Genomic DNA, 23,819 nt, shown 5'->3' with positions numbered 1-23,819 from the left:
CATTACTGGGGGGGATCAAACGTTTTTAAAAAAACGAAAACCAGAACTGCAGAGTTCAGTGCAGTGTCTTGGCTAGGTCTGTCTGTATTGCTGCAGTGCCCATTGGCGTCCTGCTGAGCAGCGCCCAGCTCAAACGCAGACTGGCCCTCTGCCCTGAAGTTAGATTCCTACGTTATCTCTATTTAGGTGAGTGAGGTTCCCCATAGACTGCTAATCTGTATCCATCCTGTCACCGGGATCTAAGAGATGGGCCCTGCTGTTACTCGTGGGCTGTACAAGGGCAAACCAGGTGGTCTTAGTCTCCTTTTGCTCCTTGGCAGCACAGTTCTGTCTGGAGTGCAGAGCCCACCTGGCTCCTACTTGTTTCTCTGTTACCGTCCCTAATAAAACCAGATGCAGCTGAGGATGCTTCTGGCAACATCTTTCCTAACTCTCGTGCTGTTCCTCTGAGCAGAGCAATCACTCATTCTACTGCTTGAGTCAAGTCCACAGAGCTCCCAGGAGAAGGCAGGTGAGCAGGCCAGGCGAGCTCCTGGGCAATCGAACTGCTTTTGCTAAGGCCTCTTGCTAGTAACGCAGGTTCCAGCCATGCAGTGGTGCCCCACCTGCATACTCGCAAGCCTGAGAGACTTCCTCCTTGCAGCTAGGACTGATCCCTGCACGGATCTCTGCAGCACTGTGCCCAGGGTCTGACTGAAAGTGCCAAGCAGCCTCCCAGTGCTGCAGTTGGGGTCGAGTGTCCAGGGCTAGCTGTCAGGAGCAAGAGAGTCCCACCTTGCTTCCAGGCTGAGAGTGGTTCTTTGGCGGCACCACAGCTGTCCAGTCTGTGCAAGGCTGTTCTGGGGTAACTCCCTTCATGCAGACCTCCCTACCCTGAAGCATCAAGACTGAACAGCTCTTATTATCTTCAGCTGCTGATGTCAATGGTCCCTTATCCTGGCCTGTTGAAATCCAACTGTGCGCACATTATGCTGTGCGTGCCTTGAGCTTCAGCATTCCCTTTTAGAGTCACCTCGTTCTCATCTCGTGGGACTGGTTAAAGGGAAACGTGATCGCACGCTGCACATGTGCATTACATGTGTAAGGGTCCCCTCAAACCTCTCCAGACTAACCGATCAGCCCGGGCATTGTGCATGAGCACTGCCTTCCTGTGCACTCTTCCAGGGTGGGGAGATGGACAAGTCCAAAGCCTGCCCTCCCTTCTCATCCCAGATCTTTCTGCTGCATTTGGAGAAAACAGGCTGCTCGCTCTCTACACCATTCGCAAGCACCGAACTCTCCAAATCCTCTCTTCGATTTTGAGGTTGGGCACGGCAGTCGCACAGGCAGGTCTGAATTGAGCTCCCATTCCTTGCTTCTGCCTGACCCGTCCATTCTACTGTTCCTCTGTACAGAGCAATCCAGGGAAGGGGAACTTCTAATGCTAGTGCCGTGAGATGATTGAATGGAGCCAGAGCATGAAGCCAACAGCCAGGCTCAGCATTTCTGGCTCTGCCACAGCCCAGCGAAGTCACGTGTCTCCATGGAGCAAACACTTGTCCAGATCCCATTTCAAAGGGCTGGTAGATGATTAATAAGCCCAGGGTCTCTGCTGCGGAGGGCTTACTGGGCTTAGGCAGAAGCCAGTTCCCATCTGCACTGCCCCAGAATATGTGACACTTCCCCTCAAGCCGACCAAGAGGCTCTGATCTGCGTTCTATGAATAACAGAGGGCTGCCAGCGCCTCTCGCTGAACGTCGGTGGCAGGACTAAGGCTAGGGGGAGCGAGTCTGTTCCTGGGGTGGGGGCTTCCTGTAAAATCCCAGTACTGGGGCCCCTCACTGCTCTGCTTCTGGGCTTGCAGCCTTCTGTCAGGGGTGGGGTGGGGAGTGCGAGTCACTGTCACCAAGACTTCCCTGCTGGCGTTAACCAGGATTCTCTGTCTCCGGGCATGCCAAGACTCCCTCCTGGGCCTGTTCCTGCCCAGCCCTTCTCAGGTGCTCTGGAGAATCTGCTCAGCAGCACACCCCAGGCACCTGCACCCCTCACTTCTGCTTCTCCCTGCTCTTCCGCCCCGGTGGGCCCTCCAGACACGCAGCTGTGGCACATTGCTCCGGCTTCACCTTCTCCCTGATGTCCATCGCTTCCCACTTTGTCAGACTTTGCCCACCAGGTATTTGATCTGGAGCCCCTCCAGTCTCTCACTGCCCCCAGAAAGGATCAGGACGGGTGACCCAGGGAGAGGTTCTCGTTCTGCAGGTACCGCTTGAACACTAGAGTTAAAGTAACAAGTGAAACTGGCAAGACTTCAGCAGCGATCCTGAAAAGGGAGGTTGGGCTGTTCCCACGGGCAGGTGCTGCAGAGGAGAAGGCGCTTTCCAGAGGCAGGGACAGGGGTTGCTGGTGCCTGATTGGCTGAGCAGGCAGGAAGGAGAGGGGCGCTGAGTTCTGCTGAGCAGTCCCAGCAGGGGGTGATTCTGAACTGGCTCCTGGTCCGCATGGGGAAGCAGACAGGCCCATGCTCTGTGTGGAAGAGGATGGCTGGCAGAGCTATGCACAGGCTGGAGTGGAGAGCTGGGACTCGGAGATCCTCACTGCGTGGGGCAGTGGGCTGAGGTTAGAGGAGGTGTGCTGCCAGCTCAAAGCTAGGCCTTCTACTGAGGGCTGGTGCGAGCAGGCGGCACTGGTGCTGGGAGATGTGGGAAGACAGTGCAGAGTTAGTGGCTGCCCACCAGTGTAGGGCCCAGTGTGGTATGGAAACAGCAGGACTCTGGACATTGCTTGTGCTTAAAATCCTGCCTGCCAAAATCAGTTCAGCCCTCGAGCCTGAGGCACAGTATCTATGAAGCCTGGGATGCTGCAGCTCTGGCCTTGGCTCTTCCTGTCCCTGGCACGAAGGGCTGCAGGGAATGAGCGTCGAGGTGAGCTTTCATGGCCTAAAAATCTCAGGCATCTTGGCTGGGCTGCCATCCCCTCGTGGCTGGGTTCGGCTCCCAGATTTGCGTCCTCGTTCCCTGCGCTGCAGGGCTTGCACCTGGGCCTAGTTCCCACTGTCCCCGTGTGCAGCCTTGTGCAAGGGTGAGGGGAGCAGAGCTTGGCACTGCACAAGTGCTGCCGGGCTGAGTAGAAGCCAGTGCACGGGTAATCCCTCAGCCTCTAGCTGTCTGAGCAGGGCCTGGCCCGGGTGCCACTTATCCAGTCGGATACCTGACCCTAAGGTGTTCTTGCTCCCAGCTCTGCTCCCTCCTTGCCTGTGAACCCGGTGGGAAGGGGAGTGTGGCTTTAAAAGAAGCCGTCAGCGTTTCAGAGATGCCTGCTGCTCTGGGCGCTGTGCACAGTGCTTCCTGTTAGTGTGAAGGCTCTGCGCTGCCCAGGGCCTTGCTGTGCTCAGGAGTTGTTTGTTCAGGCTGATTGTGTTGGAAGCTGCCCTGGCGCATAGACCAGGAAGTGCCGTGTTTCCAGGAACACGGTTCTCACCTGGGGTGGGGGCTAGCATGTGCAGTTACTGCCCATTGTTGAGGAGTCTCAGCCATGCTGCCTTAAGCCAAAGCAGCTTCTGCTAGGCCAGATGTGACTGGCCAGTAGCTCAGCAGCAAATCAGAACAGCGGCTGCTGTGCGGTGGGAGAGGAGCTGAAAGCTGCAGGACCTCGAGCTTTGACTGGTGGCACTGGATACATGCAAGAGAAATCATCTCTGCCCCATAACTGAGGCGTACTATGTGCCGTAGCAGTGAAGCAGCTCATGGAGAGGGCTTCTGGAGTTGCACCTGCCCTCCCCTCAGATCCCTGTGTCTTGGGATTTCCTGGTTTCCCTTCAACACCAGGTGTCCTCCTTACTGGGCTCTGAAAAGCACCCCTGTCTGTCTGGTGCTTCCCCGGGTGCCAGGTGGACAGATCACTGCAGTTCTTAGAGCGAGAGCAAACAGGCCCAGTTCCAGCTCGTTCTGGTGACAATCTGCCTCCTGAGCCTTCCTGACAGGTCCCAAAATTATTACATTTTTTAATGGGGGTAGGGCTAGCTCAGTGGTTTGAGCATTGGCCTGCTAAATCCAGGTCGTGAGTTCAGTCCTTGAGGGGGCCACTTAGGGAACTGGGGTAAAAATGTGTCTGGGGATTGATCCTTCTTTGAGCAGGGGGTTGGACTAGATACCTCCTGAGGTCCCTCCCAACCCTGGTAGTCTATGATTCTATGACAGTAGCTCAGAGCTTGGCCCATCAGGGAGTAGAAGCAGAGCCGATGGAGATGCAGCTGGAGCATAACCAGCTGAGGATTGCAGGGCTGTGCTTTCCTCCTGTCTGGGATCTGGGCAGTCTGCTGGATAATGTCCCATAGCACATCTCTCAGAACTCTCCAAGGGGTCAGTGGTCAACTTCCGTGCCTCGGTTTCCCTACTTGTACTGACTTGCCCAAGGTGTCACAAGTCAATGGCAAAGCAGGGTCTAGAACCCTGTATTAGATGAGAGGTTTCTGATTATACGGAGGGGTCACTGGGTTTGGATTCTTCCTCACATAGCTGACTGCACCCCTCCAGTCCCCCAGTATCAGTGGGACTGTGGGTGGTGTTGCGATTCCAGCTTTATCTGCTTTCCCCCTATTGGAGATGTCCCCCTGCCTGGCCAGTGGCGCATTGGGGTCTTTGGTAGAGGAGGTGTCTGCTGGGCTGATCAGCACAGCCTCAAACAGCTGGACTCCTGACGGAAGCAGCTGCTGCAAAGTGACTGGGCCATGCTGAGAGGTGCCCCGTAATCTACCCTGTGCCCCCTGGCTGGGCCATAGCCCAGGGTTGTGCTCTCTGCCGCCACCCCCGTCTCTTCCTAATCTCACTGTTGTGTACAGAGAAGCTGTTTCTAGCATCATTAAGTGTCAGCTCAGGGCTTGGGTAAGTCCTGGCTGGGAGCCTTGGGTGCTTCTAGGGCACTGGGAGGCCGACAGGTCGGCTTTGGTAGCCCTACTGGCAGGTTCCCGGCCAGACCATGTACTGTAGGAGGGCTGAATAAGGAAACCTTAGCGCGTCTTCCTGCGTTGCCAGAGCTGCCTCCCTGTGGCAGGGCTTGGGCAGGGCGACTGGAGCAGCCCCACTGCAATCCACTGACGGCCACTTCCTTGATCCGAAGTGACCCCTGGGACCCTCCAGTCTGACCAACCCATGCCGAGAACTGCCCTGAATGAATTCCTGTCTGAACTGGAGTGGCTGTTGGAGACGCTTCCAACGCCAGTTAAAAACTGCTCACAATGCAGAATCCACCACGCCCGTTGGTGGATTGTTCCAGTGGTTAGTTACTCTCGCTGTTAAAAATTTGTGCCTTATTTTCCTGTTGGAATTTGTCTAGCTTCAGCGTCCAACCATTGGATCGTGTTATCCCTTCCTCTGCTGGCCTGCGGAGCCCACTGTCCAATATCTGTTCCCCATGTAGGTACCTAGACTGATCACATCCCCCCCTTACCCTTCTCTAAGCGAAACACAGAGTTCCTGGGATCTGTTGCTCTAAGGCGTTTTCTAACCCTGCAGTCGTTTTCAGGCTCTAAATTCATCAGGCTGAATAGCCCATTGGGCAGCGGTCTCTGTGCCTCAGCCTGTTTCCTGGCAGCCAGAGAGCGCTACTGATTCTCCCTTCGTGGGGAGGCAGGCAGCTGCCTCGTGATTTGGACTTTGGTCCCAACTGAACACGTGCATCCAAAAACTACTGCAGGTTGTGGATGTTTGACACAGTTGGCGGCTGCAGCGGCCTGGCCTGTGGGTAGCAGGGGGTGTTGCAGCTGGTTAGATGGGAATGCACTGGCAGTGCTGGCATGGGAAGGGATCTGTCACTGCTCTTGCCTGGCTCCAGCCACTGCCATTATGCTGCAGCCTTGACTTAGCCAAAGGATGTTCTGATGGAAATGCTCCCTTGTTCCTCTTGCACAGACCTACTGGGAGTTGTCTGGCTCCTACAAGACGGTCCAGCTCAGCAGAGTCCTTTTTGGTACACCATGCCCAGTTAACCTGTGGAATTCACTGCCACAAGATGTGGCCAAGAGCTTGGTAGATTCAGACACTCGTTGGGGCAAGTGTCCGATCCTTATCTACTATTGCAGTACACAGGATAAGAGAGAAACCCTCATTCCAACTACTAACTGATGGAGGTTGGGAACAAACTTCCTGGGGAGACAGGTATTCCTGAACTGCCAGCTGGTGGTTTTTTGCACCTGCATCTTAAGTAGCTGGAGCTGTCTGCTGTCAGACAGGGTACTGGCCTAGATGGGTCTCAGGTCTGGTGTGCTGTGGCAATTCCTAGGCGCCTAAGAAAGGGTCACTGGGGCCTCCCACCTCCTGGCTGCGAAGATGGGCATTGTGGACATGGGGGGAGTGGGGCTGATCATTTGAGCTCACCCAAACACTATGTTGGTTTGGGTGCATCAAAGCTATAGTAGAGTCAAGCTTCCCCTCCCCTAGGGGGAGATGCTTCCTGCAACACTGCTGCCTCTCCTCCCTGGAGCGTGCCACCTCGTGCCCAGCAGCCTAGCCTGGCTCAGCACCAGGGCTGCAAGGAGGAAGTAGTGGGAAGCAGCAGCTTCCATATGCCTGGCTGCCTTCCACTCTTCCTCTGTGTGCAGGCACTCAGCTGTTCTCTGGCATTGCAGAGCTTGTATGAAGGCTGTGAGGATCAGTGCGGGCAAGGAGCGAGGGAAGGGCTCTGGTTTGTTTCATAATACAAATCCCTGGCTGAGTCTTGCTGGGTGGCTGAGTCCTGGGGAGGGCTGATCCTGATCTAGACGCTGCTTTGCCTTGCTGCTGACGTGGACTGTGAAACTGCAGCCATCCCCAGCTGCTGTCTCTGAACCTTTAAACTTCCCCTGCACTGCTCAGAGGCAGCCGCCCCTTCCCGGAGCTGCAGGGAGCCCTTGAGGCTGAGGGGTTTGCATATTTGCATGGTTCCCTTGAAATCATTAAGGAAGCCCTGGTGGCTCCATTCTGCCGGTGAATGGCCTGAATTGAATTCCAGGGGTTTCCTGTTAGCTTTGCTCCAGGAGCAGGGAAGTGGCTCGATATCTACCCTGACATTTCCCTCCATGGACGCTCCCAGAATGCAGATTCCAGATCCCCACCTCCTGGACTAAGAGGGCTCGAGCAGCCCTTTGGCCACTGCTCAGCTGGCTTCAAAAACAAAACTGCAACACAATCTTGTTCCTCTGGCTCCTGGCGTGAAATGGCAGCTCCCTTGGATTGCCTGGGCTTGCAGCAGCCAGGTCCGTCTCCCAAAGCTGAGGCCGCATTCGGGAGCAGGGCTGGGGGGACAGAAGAGCCACCAAAGCAGTTGCCAGGCTGCCTGCAGGGGTTGAGGTCTTGCATCTCTGCTGGCACCCTGGGGCTGCATGGAGCTGGGCTGATCATTCGCACAGTGTGAGGGTTCGTAATGTGAACTGGTTCCTGGTGCTGCAGGAATTTCCCCCTGAGCTTCCCGAGCAACTCGAAGCTTTGACTGCGGCTGCCCAAGCTGCGAGTTTGATCCCCAGTCTGAGTATTGGGGCAGGAGGGCGGGAGTGGTCTGGTTCTCCGTGTGCCCCATAGCGTGCTCTGAGCTGTACAGTGCCAGTGTTGGCAAGATGCCAGTGTCAGCCAGCATTGGGTCTGCATGCCCGTCCCATTGCCTCTGTCAGGTGCTAGGCCAGCCTGGCCAGAACTTGGAGCCGGATGTAAACCCAGGCCCCTCATCCCAGTGCTCAGACAGGGCCTGTGGTGCTTCCCACAGAGCTGGGGAGCCAGCCTCGGCCTCTGCGCCAAACTGCCTTGCGCTGCTCTGCAGTCCCCCTGCAGTGTGCCTCACTCGCTGTCCTGCTGTGCTCTGTTCAGTCAGCTGCTGCCTCTGGCCCAGACGTGGCTGCCCTTTGGGTGAAGTGAGCCTGTGAGCATCTAGCTAGTGAATCCCTCTGGGGTGCCAGTTGCTGGATGCATGTTAGATTGCTGCTTTCCTGTCTGTGGCTAGCCCCCACGTTCGTATCTGCCCCGCTGGGTTTCAGTGCCTGTCCCCATTTGCCTTTCAGATCCGTCTGCGCTGCCAGAAGGGGATCCCACCCTCCCTGCGGGGCCGGGCCTGGCAGTACCTCTCGGGGGGCAAGGTCAAGCTGGAACAGAACGCTGGCAGGTTTGATGTAAGCAGCTCTCGTTTTCTCCTCTTCCTGTGTGATCTGCAGCTCCCCAGAGGTTAGCGCTGCTGGTGCTGACTGCAAAATGAGCCCAAAGGACGTGCCCATGTGGGACGCTGCTGGCATCTAGGGAGGCCACCCGAACTGGGATGACCTGCTCGTCGCCTGCAGCAGCAGGTCATGGCAGCTCTTGCTTCCACATTGCCCTTTGCACCACTGGGACTGGATCTACCTCCAGCATGCAAAGGGCCCACACCCACGTGTACTCCCCAGAGTGTTAGCAATTCAAGGTACAAACTACCCGCTCTGGGCCTTTGCACGGGTTTCCCTGACCTATCTGAGCTTTTGTTACAAGACCAAAACAGTCCCAGCCTGTCTGGTGTTGGCGCTGTCGCTGGGGCTGAAGTGAGGGGCTTGGGGGCCAATCTGAGTGGTGATATTTTGACTGGCTTGATCTCCCCGGCTCCAGTCCTGCCCTTTTGGTATCATCCATCTCTGCTCGCCCAGCTGCTGCTGTGCAGGGCTGAAAGGCTGCGTCAGTCTCCTGTTTAAACCCCTTGTGGACGTGCTCCTGTATTCAGCAGACACTAACCCCACCAGCTGCAGTGTGAGTGTCCCATCTTGTATGGGTGCAGCAGTCGGTTTCCCCTTCCCTGCTGACACTCTCGGGTCAGAATGCAGAATGTACGTGCCTGATCTCCCCAAAGTGAATGGCTCTCTGGCAGCTCCATCGTTCAGTGTTAAATGTTGGGTATAGACACGTGTGGCTACAGCTGAGGCAGGTACCGAGGCCAGTGCTGATATCGCAGTAGCAATGGGGTAGATGCTGTAGGATAGTGTCTGTTTCCGATCAGGTGGCCGACTGCCCCTCCTGTCCCAGAGCTTTCTGCACTTCTCCCCCATGGCCCAAAACACAAAGGGGCAGTCCCCAAATCAGAGCTTTGTAGTGCTAGTGTCTTGTGGCCATTGCCCCAGCCTTCCCCAGACATAATGCCCTGCGGGCACCTCCAGTAACTCTTGCCCCGGCATCAGTAAAGTTAGGGGTTGCTTAGCACGTGCAGCTGGACACAGGGAGAGCCAGGGCTAACTAGATCTATTTTTAGTACTGTCGCCCATAGCAGCCCCAGTTGTGGCCCAGGACTGTGCCAGGTGCTGTACAGACACAGCCCTGAGGGGCCCTGCCCCAAAGAACTCAGTGCGACTAGCCACCCACACGTGCTCCCCGGCACTCCCTCTATGCAGTGAATGTTGCTGGGGAGAAGGGACTAACTGGCAAACAAGCCCCTCCCCTTTGGTCTCCCCTCCACCCCTTGCTGGGAACTACTGAAGCAAACCTGAAAGCCAGGGCTCTTCCCCATAATGCCAGCTGCCCTCCTGCTGGGCTGTGCTAATCCCTGGGTATGGATCACTTAACCCTGATCAGTCAGTGATAAACACATGCCAGGGGGATTAGCACAAGAAACTTGAATTGAATGGAGTGAAACAAAGAGGTCAGAGCTGCTCTAAATGAAATCCACACTGCAGCTGTGTCTGCTACAGAGCTTACCCATTGGGGAGCAACTGAGCGCATTCAGCTGCCAGTCTGTGCTGGGTGACTCTTGTAGTGTGGACAGGTGGGTGCTACCGTAGAAGATGAGACTGATCCCTCTAGGTCAGGACTGAGGCCCACATTTGAGGCTGGGGGGCAGGAGGGGGCACTTGCTGTGTGCTGTACTTGGGCTGAGGCTAGCTATTACTTCATCCTCCACTCCCTTCACCAGCTCAGAGGAGCAAGTGCTGGGTCTAGGTGTAGTTGTGGCTCCTGTGGCCACCTGCTTTGACAGGACAGGTGAGCTCCAGCCAGCCTTGCGAAGAGGCCTTCTGTCAAGTTTCTTGCTGCTGGTCTCCTCCAGTTCACCAGATTGGTGGCTCTGTTGGGGAAGCCCTCGCCCGTCACTAGAGAGTAGCAGCTGATCTGATGACAAGGGGAGAAGTGTGGCAGCAGTGGGGATGCTGGTAGTGGGGACCTGGGGGCTGACGAGTGCAGAGGAGCTCCCAAGTGGAGTGGATGCAACCTGAGCTGGCTGTCCCAGACTGGCCACGCAGGGCGGTTCTTGTTTATGGCTCACTTGCTTGGAGCCGTTCCCACAGCCCTTGGAGTCACAGCCCTTGGCTTGCCGGGGCCTACGTGTGGGACATGGCCTGAAGGAAGAGCTGACACCACAGCTGGGAGTGAGAAATGCCAAACTTCACATCCTCATGGAGTCAGGTTTCCGTAGCTGCCTCTGACTCTGCCTCTGTCACCCACCCGTAGGAGCTGCAGGGGAGGGGCCCGGGTGTCTGAGGTGTGGGGGAGTGAATGTGGATCTGAAAGGTTGTCCCATCCCAGCTGATAAGGGCTAGGGGGAGTCCCTTGGATTGTGCAGCTGGAATGTCTTCTCTCCTGGCTCCCCACACAGGTGCAGGGCAAGGCACTTGGGCATTGGGGTTCTTATCCTCTGACCCTATTTTGGGATGATCTAGGGAGACGGAAGCTGCTTCACCATACGTTGGAGCTCATTCAGGCTGTGCTGTGAGCAGTGACTGCAGGGCACCAGGAGCCTCTCCCTGCTGGGGAACAGGCGGCCCCCAAATAATGTGGTATTGCTCGCTGGGGCTGAGATGAGCCATTGACTGTAGGTCCTGGTGCATGCACAGGCTGCTGCAGCTCATACTGCCGCTGGCGGGTTGTAGCTGCACTAAGCTTAGGGCTGGCAGAATTGTACGGTTTTGATGGATATCGGTGTTTGGTTTTGAGCAACTTTTTCAATGTTTATTGATTTTTAAATTTCACAGTTGCAGGGAATTATGGGAGCGTTAGATGGTTATTTAGTGACAGGCACTGAGATTCAGAAAGTTAAACTTTATAAATGGTTAAAACACACATTGTCAACAGCACATGTCAAAATATACAAAGTAAATACCCTTGATCAAGAGATCACACCTGTTTGCACTGTTCATTTGTAACAAGCCTCATTCAAAAGTCAAAGTCATTGGGTTTTTACTCTGGTCTCAAACAGTGGTTTTCTTACTCGCCTAGCTGTAAATTCCATCATCATCCATGGAAATGTTTTTCAGCAGTTTCATCCTTCCAAGCCGAACTATGACCTCACTGAGAGGTGAACATGATGTTTGAGGCCAGTGCGTGGTGAGCTCCCCCAGCATACTGTGGTTACTCATGTGTCCTCCTTCCTAGGAGCTGGATCTCTCGCCAGGGGACCCCAAGTGGCTGGATGTGATTGAGCGGGATCTCCACAGGCAGTTCCCGTTCCATGAAATGTTTGTGTCTCGGGGAGGACACGGGTAAGAGCTTCCACTCTCTGCCATGTGACTTGGTTTTTTGCAGCATCCATAGGGCCTGGTAGCTGAGGGTCTGGGCTGACAGCAGCTGAGCCAGGTTACCTGCAGATCAGCTCAGTAGAGTCTTGTTTACTCCCTTCTCCAATGTCGCATCTGCCTCTAGCAGCCAGCCCACCCTGGTGCTCAGACCCAGCAGTAATGGACATGGGCTGAGAGTTTAGGTGGGCCGGCCTCCCTCTGTTGCTCGTCACCTGTTGCTGGTTGTCTAGCTCCATGTTGGCTCAGTCTTTGCGCACGTCGCACTATTGCCCCTTGACAGGCCTGGGGAAAGGTCTTGCAAGAGGGACGCTATGGGGTTGGAGGACGTGGACATGTGATCAAACAGCAGAAGGAGGGGGAGCTGGCTATTCACATGAAGCATGGAGTGAAAGGGAGACGTGTATGTAGCAATGGGAGAGGCCTCTCTGGGTTACCTGGTAACCAGGCATGTCCTGAGCTGTGTCCCTCTGTGCGGATAGCTGCAGGCCTGGGCACGTTGGCCAATAGAGCGTGACTCTGAGTAGCTGGCTGAGTCGTCTCCCAGGTCTCCATCACACTAGTGCAAGGCAGATTCTCCCTCTCCCATCTGGAGAGGCACCGGAATCAGCTGCTGAGTCAGCATCTCCAGCCAGATCAGCAAGGGCGGGAGTCAGAGGCTGGTTGTAAGCCCCTTGATGAAACATGACTAACCTTGTTGAAGGGCTCCAGATCTGAGAGGATGACGGGGCTAACAGCCTTGTACGCACCCACTGAGAACAAGACACCAGAGCTCCCTGGGGAGTGTTGCTGATGAGATCAGAGCCTCAGTCTGGTTATATGCATTGCAGTAGTGCCTGCATGGCCCTATTGCATATGTGCATACGAGCCCTATCCAAAGAGTTTAATCTTGGTGGGGAAATGCCAGGTCCCAGTGAGGTGACTGCCGTAAGCAGCAATCCTTGCACTCCAGCTGCCTGGCTGGTGCAGGACATTGCAGGTGTCAGGGCTTGGGCAGGTTCTGAGAAGAGTGGTGGAGCAGAACCCAGTGCAAAGCCTCGTTGGGCTGTGATCTGCTGTGCCTGGAAGGCCCTCCATGCTGAGGAACCATGCTGAGATGGGCTGGAGTCATCTGGCTGGGCGAACACAGGCCCTCAGCAGCATGGAACTGCTAGACCTAGTGCCTGGTGTCCGACTGAATGAAAAGTGATTTTATACTGAGGTCGGCGTCTACTTTATTTGCTGCTGTGGACTGGGAGGTGTCCCCATGCAGGGCCCCAACCAAAGTGTTTGCCTCTGGCTCCCGGGGCTCTAGTGGTGAGGTTCTAAGTAGATCTCTGTGTTCCTGGTACTGTGTGACTGCCCACCTATAGGCACTGGGGCATGGTGCCCTTCCTGGGCGCAAGCGCCTGCAGGTGGGAGATCAGACACCACCCCCTGTGCCTCCTGTCCATGTCCCTGCTCCCCGTTGCTCAGTGGGTGCTGTTTCTCTGCAGGCAGCAAGACTTGTTCCGGGTGCTGAAGGCCTACACGCTGCACCGGCCAGAGGAGGGCTACTGCCAGGCCCAGGCTCCCGTCGCAGCAGTGTTGCTCATGCACATGCCTGCGGAGGTACTGACTGCACACCACCTTGGACAGGACCATCAGGGCCAGGGGAGGGCTCTGACACACACCCCTCCTGGGACTCTGGCCCAGAGCACGGCCCATCCTCCTGCCCTGTTGGTACCGGTTCCACCTTGCACTGGGAAGAGCCCCGTTAGCTCCCTGGAGGTGGAGCAGCTGTGAGGGAGTGAGGAGGGGTCCCTGCTTTCTTTCTGCCCCAGGGATGATCTGCTGCCTGCAGTGATCTCTGATCCCAGGGAGGGCATCTTCTAGCACAACAGAGCTGGCCCTCCTTGCGTGCTCCCTGCACAGATTGTCCCGAGGGCTGGTTTGGGCTGGTGTCCGGTGCTCCAGCGGGATCTGACCTGTGCTAAGGAGAGGCAATCTCTAGTCCTCTCGGGAGACTCCAGTCCTCCAGCAAGGGGACTGGGAAGGGTGTGTTTGGAGACTGCAGGGCTGACGCTCCCAAGGAGGAGAGGCAGGGCAAGGGCTGTGGCAGCAAACCCCAGCGAGTGGGGCCTTCCCTGGGGTGCTGGTTGTGCCTAGAAGTAGGAGTTGCAGGGGAAAGAAGCTCTCGTAATGGGGGGTTACCCTCATTTTCAGCCCAAGGGGTGGAATAGCCGCCTAGGGGGTTCGCCAGGGACTGCAGGACCCTGTGCCGGTAGGGGATGGGCTGTTGGGTCTCCCCAACTTTTGATTGTGGTGGAGGAGCTGCTGTAGCTGCCTTGTCTCAGTTCTCAGCGGGCGGAAACCCAAACACGTCTGGCCCCTGCAGACAACCTTGCTTGCATGTGGATTGGCCTGCAGCCAGCGAGCGGTGGCTATCTCACTGGGTGCTGGCTCCTCTCCCCAGTAATGTGTGCCAGGGCTGGCTGGTGCCTGCTCAGGCTGAGCTAAGGAGGCGGCGTGTAGGGCTTGTTCCTTTCTCCGCAGAAAGGACCCCCCCCCCATCCCTCCCGCTTGTTAAGGGGTGGCCTGGCCAGTGCTCAGTTGAACTGGCAGAGAGACGGCCCTTGCACTGGGCTGCCGCCCCCCGCCCCCAAGGTATCAGAAGTGCCGTGTGCTCCAGGCCCTGGAGGGTACGGAGTCAGCCCAGGGGAACCCTAAAGCAGGCATCCCACTGGCATTGGTTCTGGCTTATGCTCTGCCACATCTCCTCACTCCTGAGAATGCCAGGGGCTTTGTCTGCCTTCCGGGGCATGGGGCTTCCCTGCATCCGAGACATCATAATTGCCAGGGCTGCCTGCCATGGGGATTCCTCGCCCTGCTCTGGGTTATGGCAGTGTGGCATAATGGCTAATGTGCTGGCCTGGGACTCAGATCTGGGTTCTGTGCCCAGCGCTGCTGCTGGGTGACCTTGGGCAAGCCCTTTCCCCTCCCTGTGCCCGGTTCCCCTCTGTAGAATGGGGATAGTGAGCCTGACCTCCGTGAGGTGCTGGGGATCGGCTGGTAACAACCGCTAGCGGAGAGCTGGGATTAATAAACTCCTCCTGGAGCGCAGCCACGTGTGTCTGGGCTGCACAGCATGGGGCACGGCCTTGAACTTCCTGGGGCTCTGTCCCCTGAGCCCTTCCCATCTCAGACAGGTCCCTGCCACGAGCACTGACCAGCCTGGCCTTCTGGTGTGCTCCACCTGGGCTCCCACTGATGGGTAGGAGCTGGGTGCCCAGCCCTCTGAAAATCGGGAGTGAGGTGCCTCTGGGCAGGCCTGGGAGAGGGATGGGGAGGGCCGCAGGGAAGGGGGCAGGCTGGCCCTGCTTTAGGCACAGCAGCACCGCTACACAGAAGCAGGGTGCCCATAGGGCTGTTTCCCCTTGCTGGGCCCCGTGGCTTGGGAGGAGCAGCGCTGGCAAGCGGGGGGCCTGGGGCTGCACTGACAGACGTGAGCGCATGGAGGGCATCTCCAGCAGGGCTGCACTGACGGCCCGTTCCCTCCTGCAGCAAGCCTTCTGGTGCCTGGTGCAGATCTGCGAGAAGTACCTCCCCGGCTACTACAGCGAGAAGCTGGTGAGTGAGGGTGGGCGGGAGGGAAAGGTCCCTCTGACACCTCAGCCTGCCCCCCAGAAAGCAGCTGGTAGCTGCCTGGGTCAGGAGGAGGAGGACAGTTGGCTTCCTCTGCCTGCGATAGTCACCGGGGGCTACAGGTGGACACGATCGAGCAGAGCAGAGCCCGGAGAGGGTCGAGTGCGGAGACTTTGTAGCAAAGGGCCTGTTGGGCCACCTGCTCCAGAGGGAGGGTAGCTGCAGGGTTAGGCCCTGGGCTGGGTTCAGTCCCCAGCTCTGCGGGACTGTGTTGCTGGGCCTCGGTTCCTCCCTGTACCCTGGGGATGCTGCTTCCTTGGCCCTGCCTTGCTAGGCTGGGTGTAGAGGCTGTTCTGCACAGGCGCCTCGGGTTAGTCCAGAAGGGGCCTGTCCTGGATGGATCAGAGAGGCAGGTGGATGCTTCAGCCTCCAAAACCAGCTCTGTGGCTAGGCCGGGAGCAGCTGCTCCATGGCCAGCACAGGGGTCTCTAGGCTAGGCCATGGAGAGCTGCTTTGGGTTTTTCCATGGCCTGTCAGAAGCCTGTGGCTTAGAATGTCCAGCCTGGGGCAGTGATTGCACATTGGGGAGGTGGCTCGTGAGGGTGGGGGAGCCGAGTCCCGTGTGCTTGCGGTAGCTGATCTGTGTGTGCAGCTGCAGCAGAGCGTGAATCCCGCTCTCTCATACTGAGATTTTGTCTGACACAGCAGAAGGCTCTGTTCAGACTCCCATTTCTCCCCGTCCCCAAACAGAAGTCCTGCCAATCCCCTCCCAGCGCACGTGGCCCTGGGCACCTCACTTAGACGGCATTGCCACTGTGGGCAGGGCCATGGGCTTGCACCAGAGCCTCTTAGCAAGGACTGGCTTGTCCGCTGGAGTCCAAACCACTTCTCTCCTCCCCCTTCCCATTCTGCAGTATCTGCTCCCGCTAGAAGGGCAGCGTGTTCCCCTAATGCATCAGGAGTGGGTCACTCCAAGGAGAGGGAGGGGAGTTTCAGGGGGACTGGGGTTTCCCAGTGTGTTTCTGCACTGGTAGGACACGCCTCTGGCTGGGCAGCCCTGGAGACCGAGCTCCAGCAGCCATGCAGAGTGGACTAGGAAGGATGGCCAGGGACTAGGACTCTGTAGCTCTGGGTCCAATTTCTGGCTCTGCCGGATGCCCGCCGACCTTAGCAAGTTGCTCACCCCCGCCTCTGTTCCCTCCTGTACAATGGAGGTGATGCTGACCCAGCTGCGGGTGCATGTGAACCTGGGCCAGTGGTTCTCCAGCGTTGTCTTGGCAGCCCCTTTCACACAGCAAGCCTCTGAGTGCGTCCGCCCCCTTCTAAATTAAAAACACATTTTTATATTTAACACTATTTTACATGCTAAACTTATAAACTTGTTGTTTAAACTTAATTTACCTTTTCTCACCACTTTTTAAAATTAAAACTAAAATACATTTTTATTGAATTGTTATAAGCAAAAATTATTTTTTTAACTAGTTACTGTGTTAATGCTGGAGGGACGCAAAGAAACTTTCAGTATCACTTTTCCCAGCAGACTTAGTGCCCCATTGCCACCCTTACTTCTGTGCTGCTGCTGGTGGCACGCTGCCTTCACAGCTGTTCACACCTTCCTCTTGGCACCTGGGGTCAGCCCCAAATACCCAGCCTCTGCCTCAGCAGCCTGTCAGGATCCCAGCTGGAGAGGGTGAGAAATGCAAAGCCCAGTAACTTGGAGCATGGTAGCACCACCGTAGCCAGCCGGGAGCTGATGCACTTGGCCCTGCCTCTCCCATTGGGTTGTCGCTGGCGGATGGCAGCTGTTTGGCTGTGTCTTGGTGACCATAAGTGTGTGGATGGCGGGTGGGCACTGTTTGGAGGGGACGGCCCATCCCTGGTCCGCCCCAGCAGCACCTCTCCTCTCCCGTAATCTGCTGCTCTCCCTGCAGGAGGCCATCCAGCTGGATGGGGAGATCCTCTTCTCACTGCTGCACAGGTTCGCACCCGTGGCTTACAAGCACTTGAGCAAGCAGAAGATCGACCCCATCCTGTACATGACAGAGTGGTTCATGTGCGCCTTCTCCAGGACCCTGCCATGGAGCTCCGTGCTGCGTGTCTGGGACATGTTCTTCTGTGAAGGTAGCGCATGGGTCCCCCGGGTTGCTCTGTGCTCCTGGGGCGGAGCCTTCCAGACTGGGACCTAGCTTGGGGGCATCTGGGGGACTTGCCAGCCTGGCCTCCAATTCAGCTGTCTGCACTGAAGGGAGCCATGTTCTCATAGCCCCGACGTAGCATTCTAGCCCATGGGGCCTGCTTCTGTTCCTGCCTCTGCCACTGGCTGCCTCTCCGCCTCAGTTTCCCCATCTGTAACCAAGTACTCAGAGATCTTTGGCTCCAGAAGTGGAAATGATGAAATCAACACACCTGCTCAGCTGGCCTGTGCTGGCAGGTGACAATGCAGTGGGAGCTGCTTTCTGGCAGGTTCAACTGGGCCACAGCTGCTCTTTGGTCTCACTCCTGGAAGGACCGGAGCCTCTGTCCAGGAACAAACCGGATTGGCTGTTTAACGTGGGGATACAGATCACTAGTGCTGGGCGTCGGCCCATGCTGGACAGGGCCAGAGCAGGAGCAGGATCCCACGTACTCCATCTACCAGCATCCCAGGCCCTTTCTGTCCCCATGACACTGAGGATCTTTGTTCCAAAGGGCTGGGCTCTTGCCTTTCCCCGTCACCCTGAGCACTGGGGAGCAGAGGGGTCCCTCCTCGGGGTCCCTGGAGCTGGTACAGTGGCCTGGCTGAGCTGCCTTGTGAACTCATCCCTGCCGGGGCTGGCTCATCGGTGTGTCTGCTCCCTGTCAGGGCTGCATGGGAGCTCCGGCTTGTTCTGGCCGCATCCCCCAGCTGTGGTGCTCACGGGCAGCTGTGGAGAGCCGTCTCTGCGGAAGCAGTGACCCCGAGTCTGGCTGCTGGGTAGGAGATGCAGGGCTCCCCAGGGAGGCAGAGATGAACATTCACCATGGCCGGGGTCTAACTGGGCCCACAGCCTCTCTCAAGTGCCTGCTCTGCACTGGGCAGTGATGCATGTCCAAACTTGCTCCACTCCCTCCTGCCCCCTGCTGGCAGCCTGGCTCCCTGCACCGGGTTCACTGTGCTCTCCACACTGCCCCCTCTTCACTTGGAGCCGAAGCTTGAGAATTACGTAGACGGCCGCAAGTCTCCGTCTCCCTCCCTCTGCTGAGGGCTCTGGCTGCGCACCCCCCTCCAGAGAGGGCTCTGAATATGCCCCCTTTGTCTTCACGCTGCTGCTGCTAAGCTGTGCCCCTGGGCTAAGCTTGGGGGGCCCTGACCCTCCTTCGGGAGAGACCCCTGTTAGGACAGGAGGGTGATGCCTGTGGGGAGGGCGGGGCGTTCACGCCTGAGCTGAGTCAGTGATCAGTGCACTCCTGTGGAACACAGGCCCAAGAACTCCCCTGAAATAACGCCTGTTTGAACTAGAGCAGATTCCATACGTCCAGTCTGGCTGGCAAACGTCGCCTGCGATGGCGGATCTGCCCCAGCCCTGGATGAGTCGTGCTGGTTTATTATCCTTTCTGTGTACCTAAAAAACCTGCCAGGGCTGCCCCCGTTTGAGGGCATTGGCACAGCAGGAGGGTTCTCAGTCTGTCAGAGCCCAGGAAAACAACCAGCTCTTAGCACCTGCTGGTGCTTTCTGCCGCCGAGTGATAATTGCTCGGCAGAGGTGCCGCAGCTTCCCTGCTCATTTCTAGACGAGGTGTGCAGCAGGACTGGATTGTGGCCTAGGGCTGGCAGGGAGGTGGGGGGGCCATGCTGTGGCTGGGATGGATCTGAAAGGCAGTCCCCAGCACAGAGGCTGTGTCTGAGCTGTGCGAGAAGTAGAAGATGGGGTCAGTCTGAGCTGTGGTTACCCAACCCTGAGCCTGCCATGAGAGTTACCAGGGCACGATTTGGCCTTGCTCCCGAGGCAGGCTGTGTCCTGGCCATGTGTTTCAGTAGGGGTTGGGTGTGTTTTGGGGAGGCAGTGTGGTGCAGTGGATAGAGCTCTGGATTGCAAGGAGTGAGGTAGTTTCTGCTCCTGCCTTGCTGTGACCTTGGGCGCTTTGTTTCCCCTCACAGTCTTCAGTTCCCCTGGATCCTCTGCCTGCCTCGCCTGTTCAGATCATCAGTTCTCCAGGGCAGGGATTGTCTCTGGCTGTGTCTCATGCCCAGCACCATGAGGCCCTGATCTCAGCTGGGGTCTCTGTGCAGGCTGGCTTCAGACTGTGCCCAAAGGAGCTACCGGGAGGAGAGTGCTGGCGGGTGTAGAGGAGTCAGCCAAGGAGCCAGCTCTCCGACAAACAGTATTTCAAAGCACACCACTGGGTGGCTACTTCAAGCTGGAGCAAGTTTGGAGGCAGCTCCAGTGTAATCTCAGCTGGGCCCCGGGGGTGCTTGTCTCTTGCACCTCTGCAGATCAAGGTTCTGAGAAGAGATGATTTTCCTGGCAGCAGTGCCTGGGAAGATGCGTCGGGCACTGGGCTCCAGGCTGCCAAGCGATCTGGTTGATACTTGGGCTAATGTAGCACAGGACAGGGGAGCCATTGGAAGAACGGTGCTGCCTTGCAGCCTGCTCTTGGGAGGATTGTGTCCATGAAGCAGGTGCTGGTAATTCCTTGTCTCCAGCTGGGACCAGGCTGGTGTCGGGTCACTAGCAAGACATTGGTTTGGGACCCAGGGGCCCACACGTCACCCCTATGGCAAATGGGGCAGCGGGCCGGGTACATTTCAGGTTTGGGAGTTGGTGGGAGAGAGGAGGGGAGCAGTCATTGGATCTTCCCCTCCTGTCTAAGCCTTTGTGTGTCTGGCTCTGAGAAACCTCCTGCCAGCCATTAACCCCAGACTGCCCATTGGCGAGCATGGGGGCAGCTCAGAGGGTCACTGCCCTAAACTGTCACTGTTGCAGTCGCTGTCCTCTTCAGAGCATCCTGTCCAGCATGCCATGCTGCAGCCTGTGGAGGCTATTGGAGGCCGAGCGCTGGGGCTGTGCGGGTGCTAACCAGCCGGCGGCTCTGCTCTTCCAGGGGTGAAGATCCTGTTCCGGGTCGGCCTGGTGCTGCTGAAACACACGCTCGGCTCCTCCGAGAAGCTCAAGTCCTGCCAGGGGCAATACGAGACCATGGAGAGGCTGAGGGCGCTGAACCCCAAGATCATGCAAGAGGCCTTCCTGGTGCAGGAGGTGAGGAGATGGCGGTTAGGGCGGAGGTGGGATCCCAGGCTGCCCTGGCACACGCAGGTCCACAGTTGGCAGCTCACTAGCCTTCTCCCCCTCACAGCGGTAACTGGATGGGAACCAGCTGCACTCAGCATGGCCTGAGCTTTTCATCCAGTGATCAAAGCCTCGGCACTCATGTTCCCTCTAATGGAAGTGGGCTGGGGTGTGGAGAGGGCTTTAGGGATTGATGGGGGGCTGGGGTCTCTCGCTCCCAGTGCACCTTGCTGCTGCTCTCCCCTCCGTCCGTCTGTTGCTCCAGCAGGCGAGGGAGCTCCCTAATGGGGGCAAACAGCCCACACCCCGCCCTGGCAGATGGGCAGTTCCTGGGGACCGTGACTCTGCTGCTGCCCCAGGCTGCTCTGCGGCATTTCCCAGGAGGGGCTGTAAAGAGCTGAACGCTCCCTCGGGTGGGCACTTGGCTCAGATCCCCCAGCCCCAGGAAAGTAGCTTTGGGGGCGAGATCGTCAGCTTCCTGCAGAGCCCCTTCTGGAGGGGCCCTGGGCTGGAGGCAGGTGCCTGCTCAGTATGGGAGAGCCCTGGTTGCGGGAGGGGCCCTGGGCTCTGCTGTGAAGGGCTTTCAGGAACCCCAGACTTAGAAGCAAGTTCAAATCCAGGGGCACTGTCTGAAGCAGCTGTGTTCAGTGCAGTGCTGCCCTCTGCTGGTGAGGGCTTGGATAACAAGCAGGTCCTCAGGGTACTGCAGGCCTTCCAGGGAAACCATGAACTATGTGGATGCTGGTCCAGGAGCAGCGGAAGGTCCCTAAAAGTGTGTGTGTGTGGGGGGGAACCAGTGCCCGAACTGTGCCCCTGCCCTTGTGCTGCCCTTCTCCCCGTCACTTGCCCTTATGGCCAGTAAAACGTGGGAGGCCCATGGCCCCCTGCGCTCTCTCCCTCCCCCCCATTCCAGTGCCTGTTGCTGGTCCCTTAGGGGAAACCCCACAACAAATAGGGAGGAGACTAGAGGGCCCAAGAGGGGTCACATGTTCTTAGGCTAATGTACTGATCGCCTGTTGGATCACAGGAACCAAGTCTCTTGAACTGCACGGTGTGGGGTGCTGAAAATCCAGCTGGAAGGTCTGAGTTTGTTGGGTTTCCCATGTGGCTGTGACGGCTCCCTTGGGAGACAGCTGTGCTAGCAGCCCCCAGTTCTGGCCTGGCCTGCTGGTTGGCTGAGCAGGGGCCTGACGAGCACGTGCTGTCCCCACAGATCATAGAGCTGCCAGTGACAGAGCGGCACATTGAGCGGGAGCACTTGATCCAGCTGAAGAAGTGGAAGGAGAGCCGCGGGGAGCTGCAGTGCAGGTCTCCAACACGCCTGCATGGCGCCAAAGCCATCAGCGACTCGGAGCCACATTCCCGCAAGGCGCTGGACCCTTCACCCTCCATCATCCTGCCCCCCGGCCAGGTGCTCCCACCCAAGGGCCGCAAGAACAAGGAGAAGAAACGAGACCAAGGAAAAGTCAGGCTGGCCAATGGCCCCATCCCTGAGGAAAACGGAGCCCAGGCCTTCGTTGAGCCTGGGGCCTCCCCGCATCACCAGTCCAAGGACAGCCTGAGCTCCCGCGAGAGCGAGGACACCTACTTGTAATGGGGTCGCAGCACATTCTGGCTCCGCGGTGGCAGAGCGCCCAGGGCTGCCACCCCTGCGCCTGAGGGGCCAACTAGCTGGGCCTAGGCTCAGGATTGATTCCCTGCTGCAGCCAAAGTGGGGAGCAGGGTGTGTCTGGGCCCCTCTCTCCTGCTACTCTGAGTGCCGGGGGGGAGGAGCCTTATCTGTGGGAGTTAAGTTTTTATTTATTGTTTGGCTGCAGCTGATTTGCAGAGCAGAGACCAGGGGAGCCGGGCTGTGCCTGGGGGGACCATTCAGACCCGTTGGCGTCTGCCCGAGGTCTGAATGAGTCTCTTCCTTCCATTGGGAGGTTCAAAGCCCCATTCCCAGGAAAGGCCTGGGGCCTGGCTGGCTGCTCCAGCAGGGGCTGGCTGACGTTTGAAATAAGCTGATGGATCGACCTGAGGCAGAGCAGGGGGCAGAATCGATCTCCTCCCAGCCGGCTTCTTTCCATGTTGAAATTCCCTCTAAGGATCCCAGCTGCTGTCTTGGCTGGGCCAGTCCTCCGTCGCTGAGTGGGTTGGAGCAGTGTGAGGAGCATCTTAGGCTCAGCTGCTGCACGTGCTTGGCCTGAGCTGTGGAGGAAGAGTTGAGCTGTTCTCTCCTGCCCCAGCCAGTGCTGCAGGAGTGTCTCTGTATTGCCCAACGGGGGTGGCTCTCTTGGCCTGAGCGCGGCAGATTCCAAACTGACGCTGTATCAGGCGGAGGGTGAAGGAGGAAATGACCTGACTTTCCCACCCCACCCTGCTCCTCCATTTCTATAGAGAGGGTGTAGTAAGCTACACCTGAGCATTTATTTTGGACTTGCTCTACTGCAGCGAGCCTATTGATTTGTCTGGGTAGCATAACTGTTCAAAAGGAGCCTTGCCAGTGTATAGGGAAAGGTCAGATCTGCCCCAGTGGGCGCCTGCAAGTTCTGGGCCGGATGCCAGGGGCTGGGGACAAGGTCTGCATGAGGCGGGGCTGGCCCTGGGTGAAAGCGCTGCTTGCAGGGGACTGAGTTGAGCCTGCTGCTTTGGGGTTGCAGGGGCAGCCCTTCCTGGGGCTGTTTGGCAAGGTAAATGAGGCCTCCTGGAGCACGCGTTGTCTGATTAAAGCTGGCGCTAGGCCTGGCAGCTCAGCCCCGAATGCTAGGAGAGAACAGGTATATTCGGGGATTAATCCACATCTGGATTAATGTGCACCTCCTAAATGGGGGTGCAGCCTGCAGACCCCAGACTGCAGTGCTCTCTCGATCCAGAAGTCTCTGGCATATTGCATTAGTCACGGCAGGTTGTGCTGCCACACTGCAGAGGGCAGCGTTAGCTGATTCTGGGGTAGCCTCGGGTGGACCGAAGCTGGGGAACCCCAGATATTGATGGCAAAGGTGAAAGGGAAGGAGGGTCTATTTTCCAGCTTGCATCATTAATGAGTCCTGGGGCAAGGGGTCTGTTAGGAATCCTTCCCTCTTCTTCTGGGCACTTCACTCAGTCTTCGCCTGGCTGCAGACTGCCCCCTGGGGGTGGAAGGGATCTGACTGGAGGGGCTTCTCCTTGCCCATCCCAGCTATGCTGGACAACGTGCCCATGTGGGTGAGACTGTGTTAAATAAATCAGTGAATTAAGTTGCAATGTTTTTGTACAGAGAATCAATAAAGCAGATTGTGTAAAGAAGACGTGTGCTGCTGGGCGTGGGGTTCTCTGCCTCCCCCGAGTGAGGAGCCTGGGGTGCAGTCCATCCCCTGCCTTGGGATCCAGGGGCATTAATTCACCTGGCCCAGCGACTGCTTTCACTTCAGCTTTGTAAGAGCTCAAACAACTGGCCACACCGTCTCTGCATAAAGCCCTTCCTTAAGCCCCAGCAGGATGAGCTTGTTGCAAGCAGGGGCAGCTCTAGACATTTCGCCGCCCCTGGTAGG

General features: G+C 57.4%; 1 protein-coding gene across 1 annotated transcript in view; it reads left to right on the top strand.

Annotated features, from left to right (window-relative positions):
* Positions 1–23,574, top strand: part of TBC1D10A (TBC1 domain family member 10A) — a 36,980-nt gene extending 13,406 nt beyond the window's left edge. The window contains exons 3-9 of the mRNA XM_039505306.1: positions 8,003–8,110; positions 11,319–11,425; positions 12,934–13,048; positions 14,981–15,046; positions 16,993–17,182; positions 20,123–20,277; positions 21,521–23,574. Coding sequence (XP_039361240.1) covers positions 8,003–8,110; positions 11,319–11,425; positions 12,934–13,048; positions 14,981–15,046; positions 16,993–17,182; positions 20,123–20,277; positions 21,521–21,901 — 1,122 coding nt within the window. The 3' untranslated portion in view covers positions 21,902–23,574. The remainder of the gene's footprint in view (positions 1–8,002; positions 8,111–11,318; positions 11,426–12,933; positions 13,049–14,980; positions 15,047–16,992; positions 17,183–20,122; positions 20,278–21,520) is intronic.
* The last annotated feature ends 245 nt before the right edge of the window (positions 23,575–23,819 follow it).

Source organism: Mauremys reevesii, linkage group 18 (assembly GCF_016161935.1).
Source record: "Mauremys reevesii isolate NIE-2019 linkage group 18, ASM1616193v1, whole genome shotgun sequence".
In the NCBI taxonomy this organism is placed as follows: Eukaryota; Metazoa; Chordata; order Testudines; family Geoemydidae; genus Mauremys; species Mauremys reevesii.
This window is presented reverse-complemented; position numbering and strand designations above follow the sequence as displayed.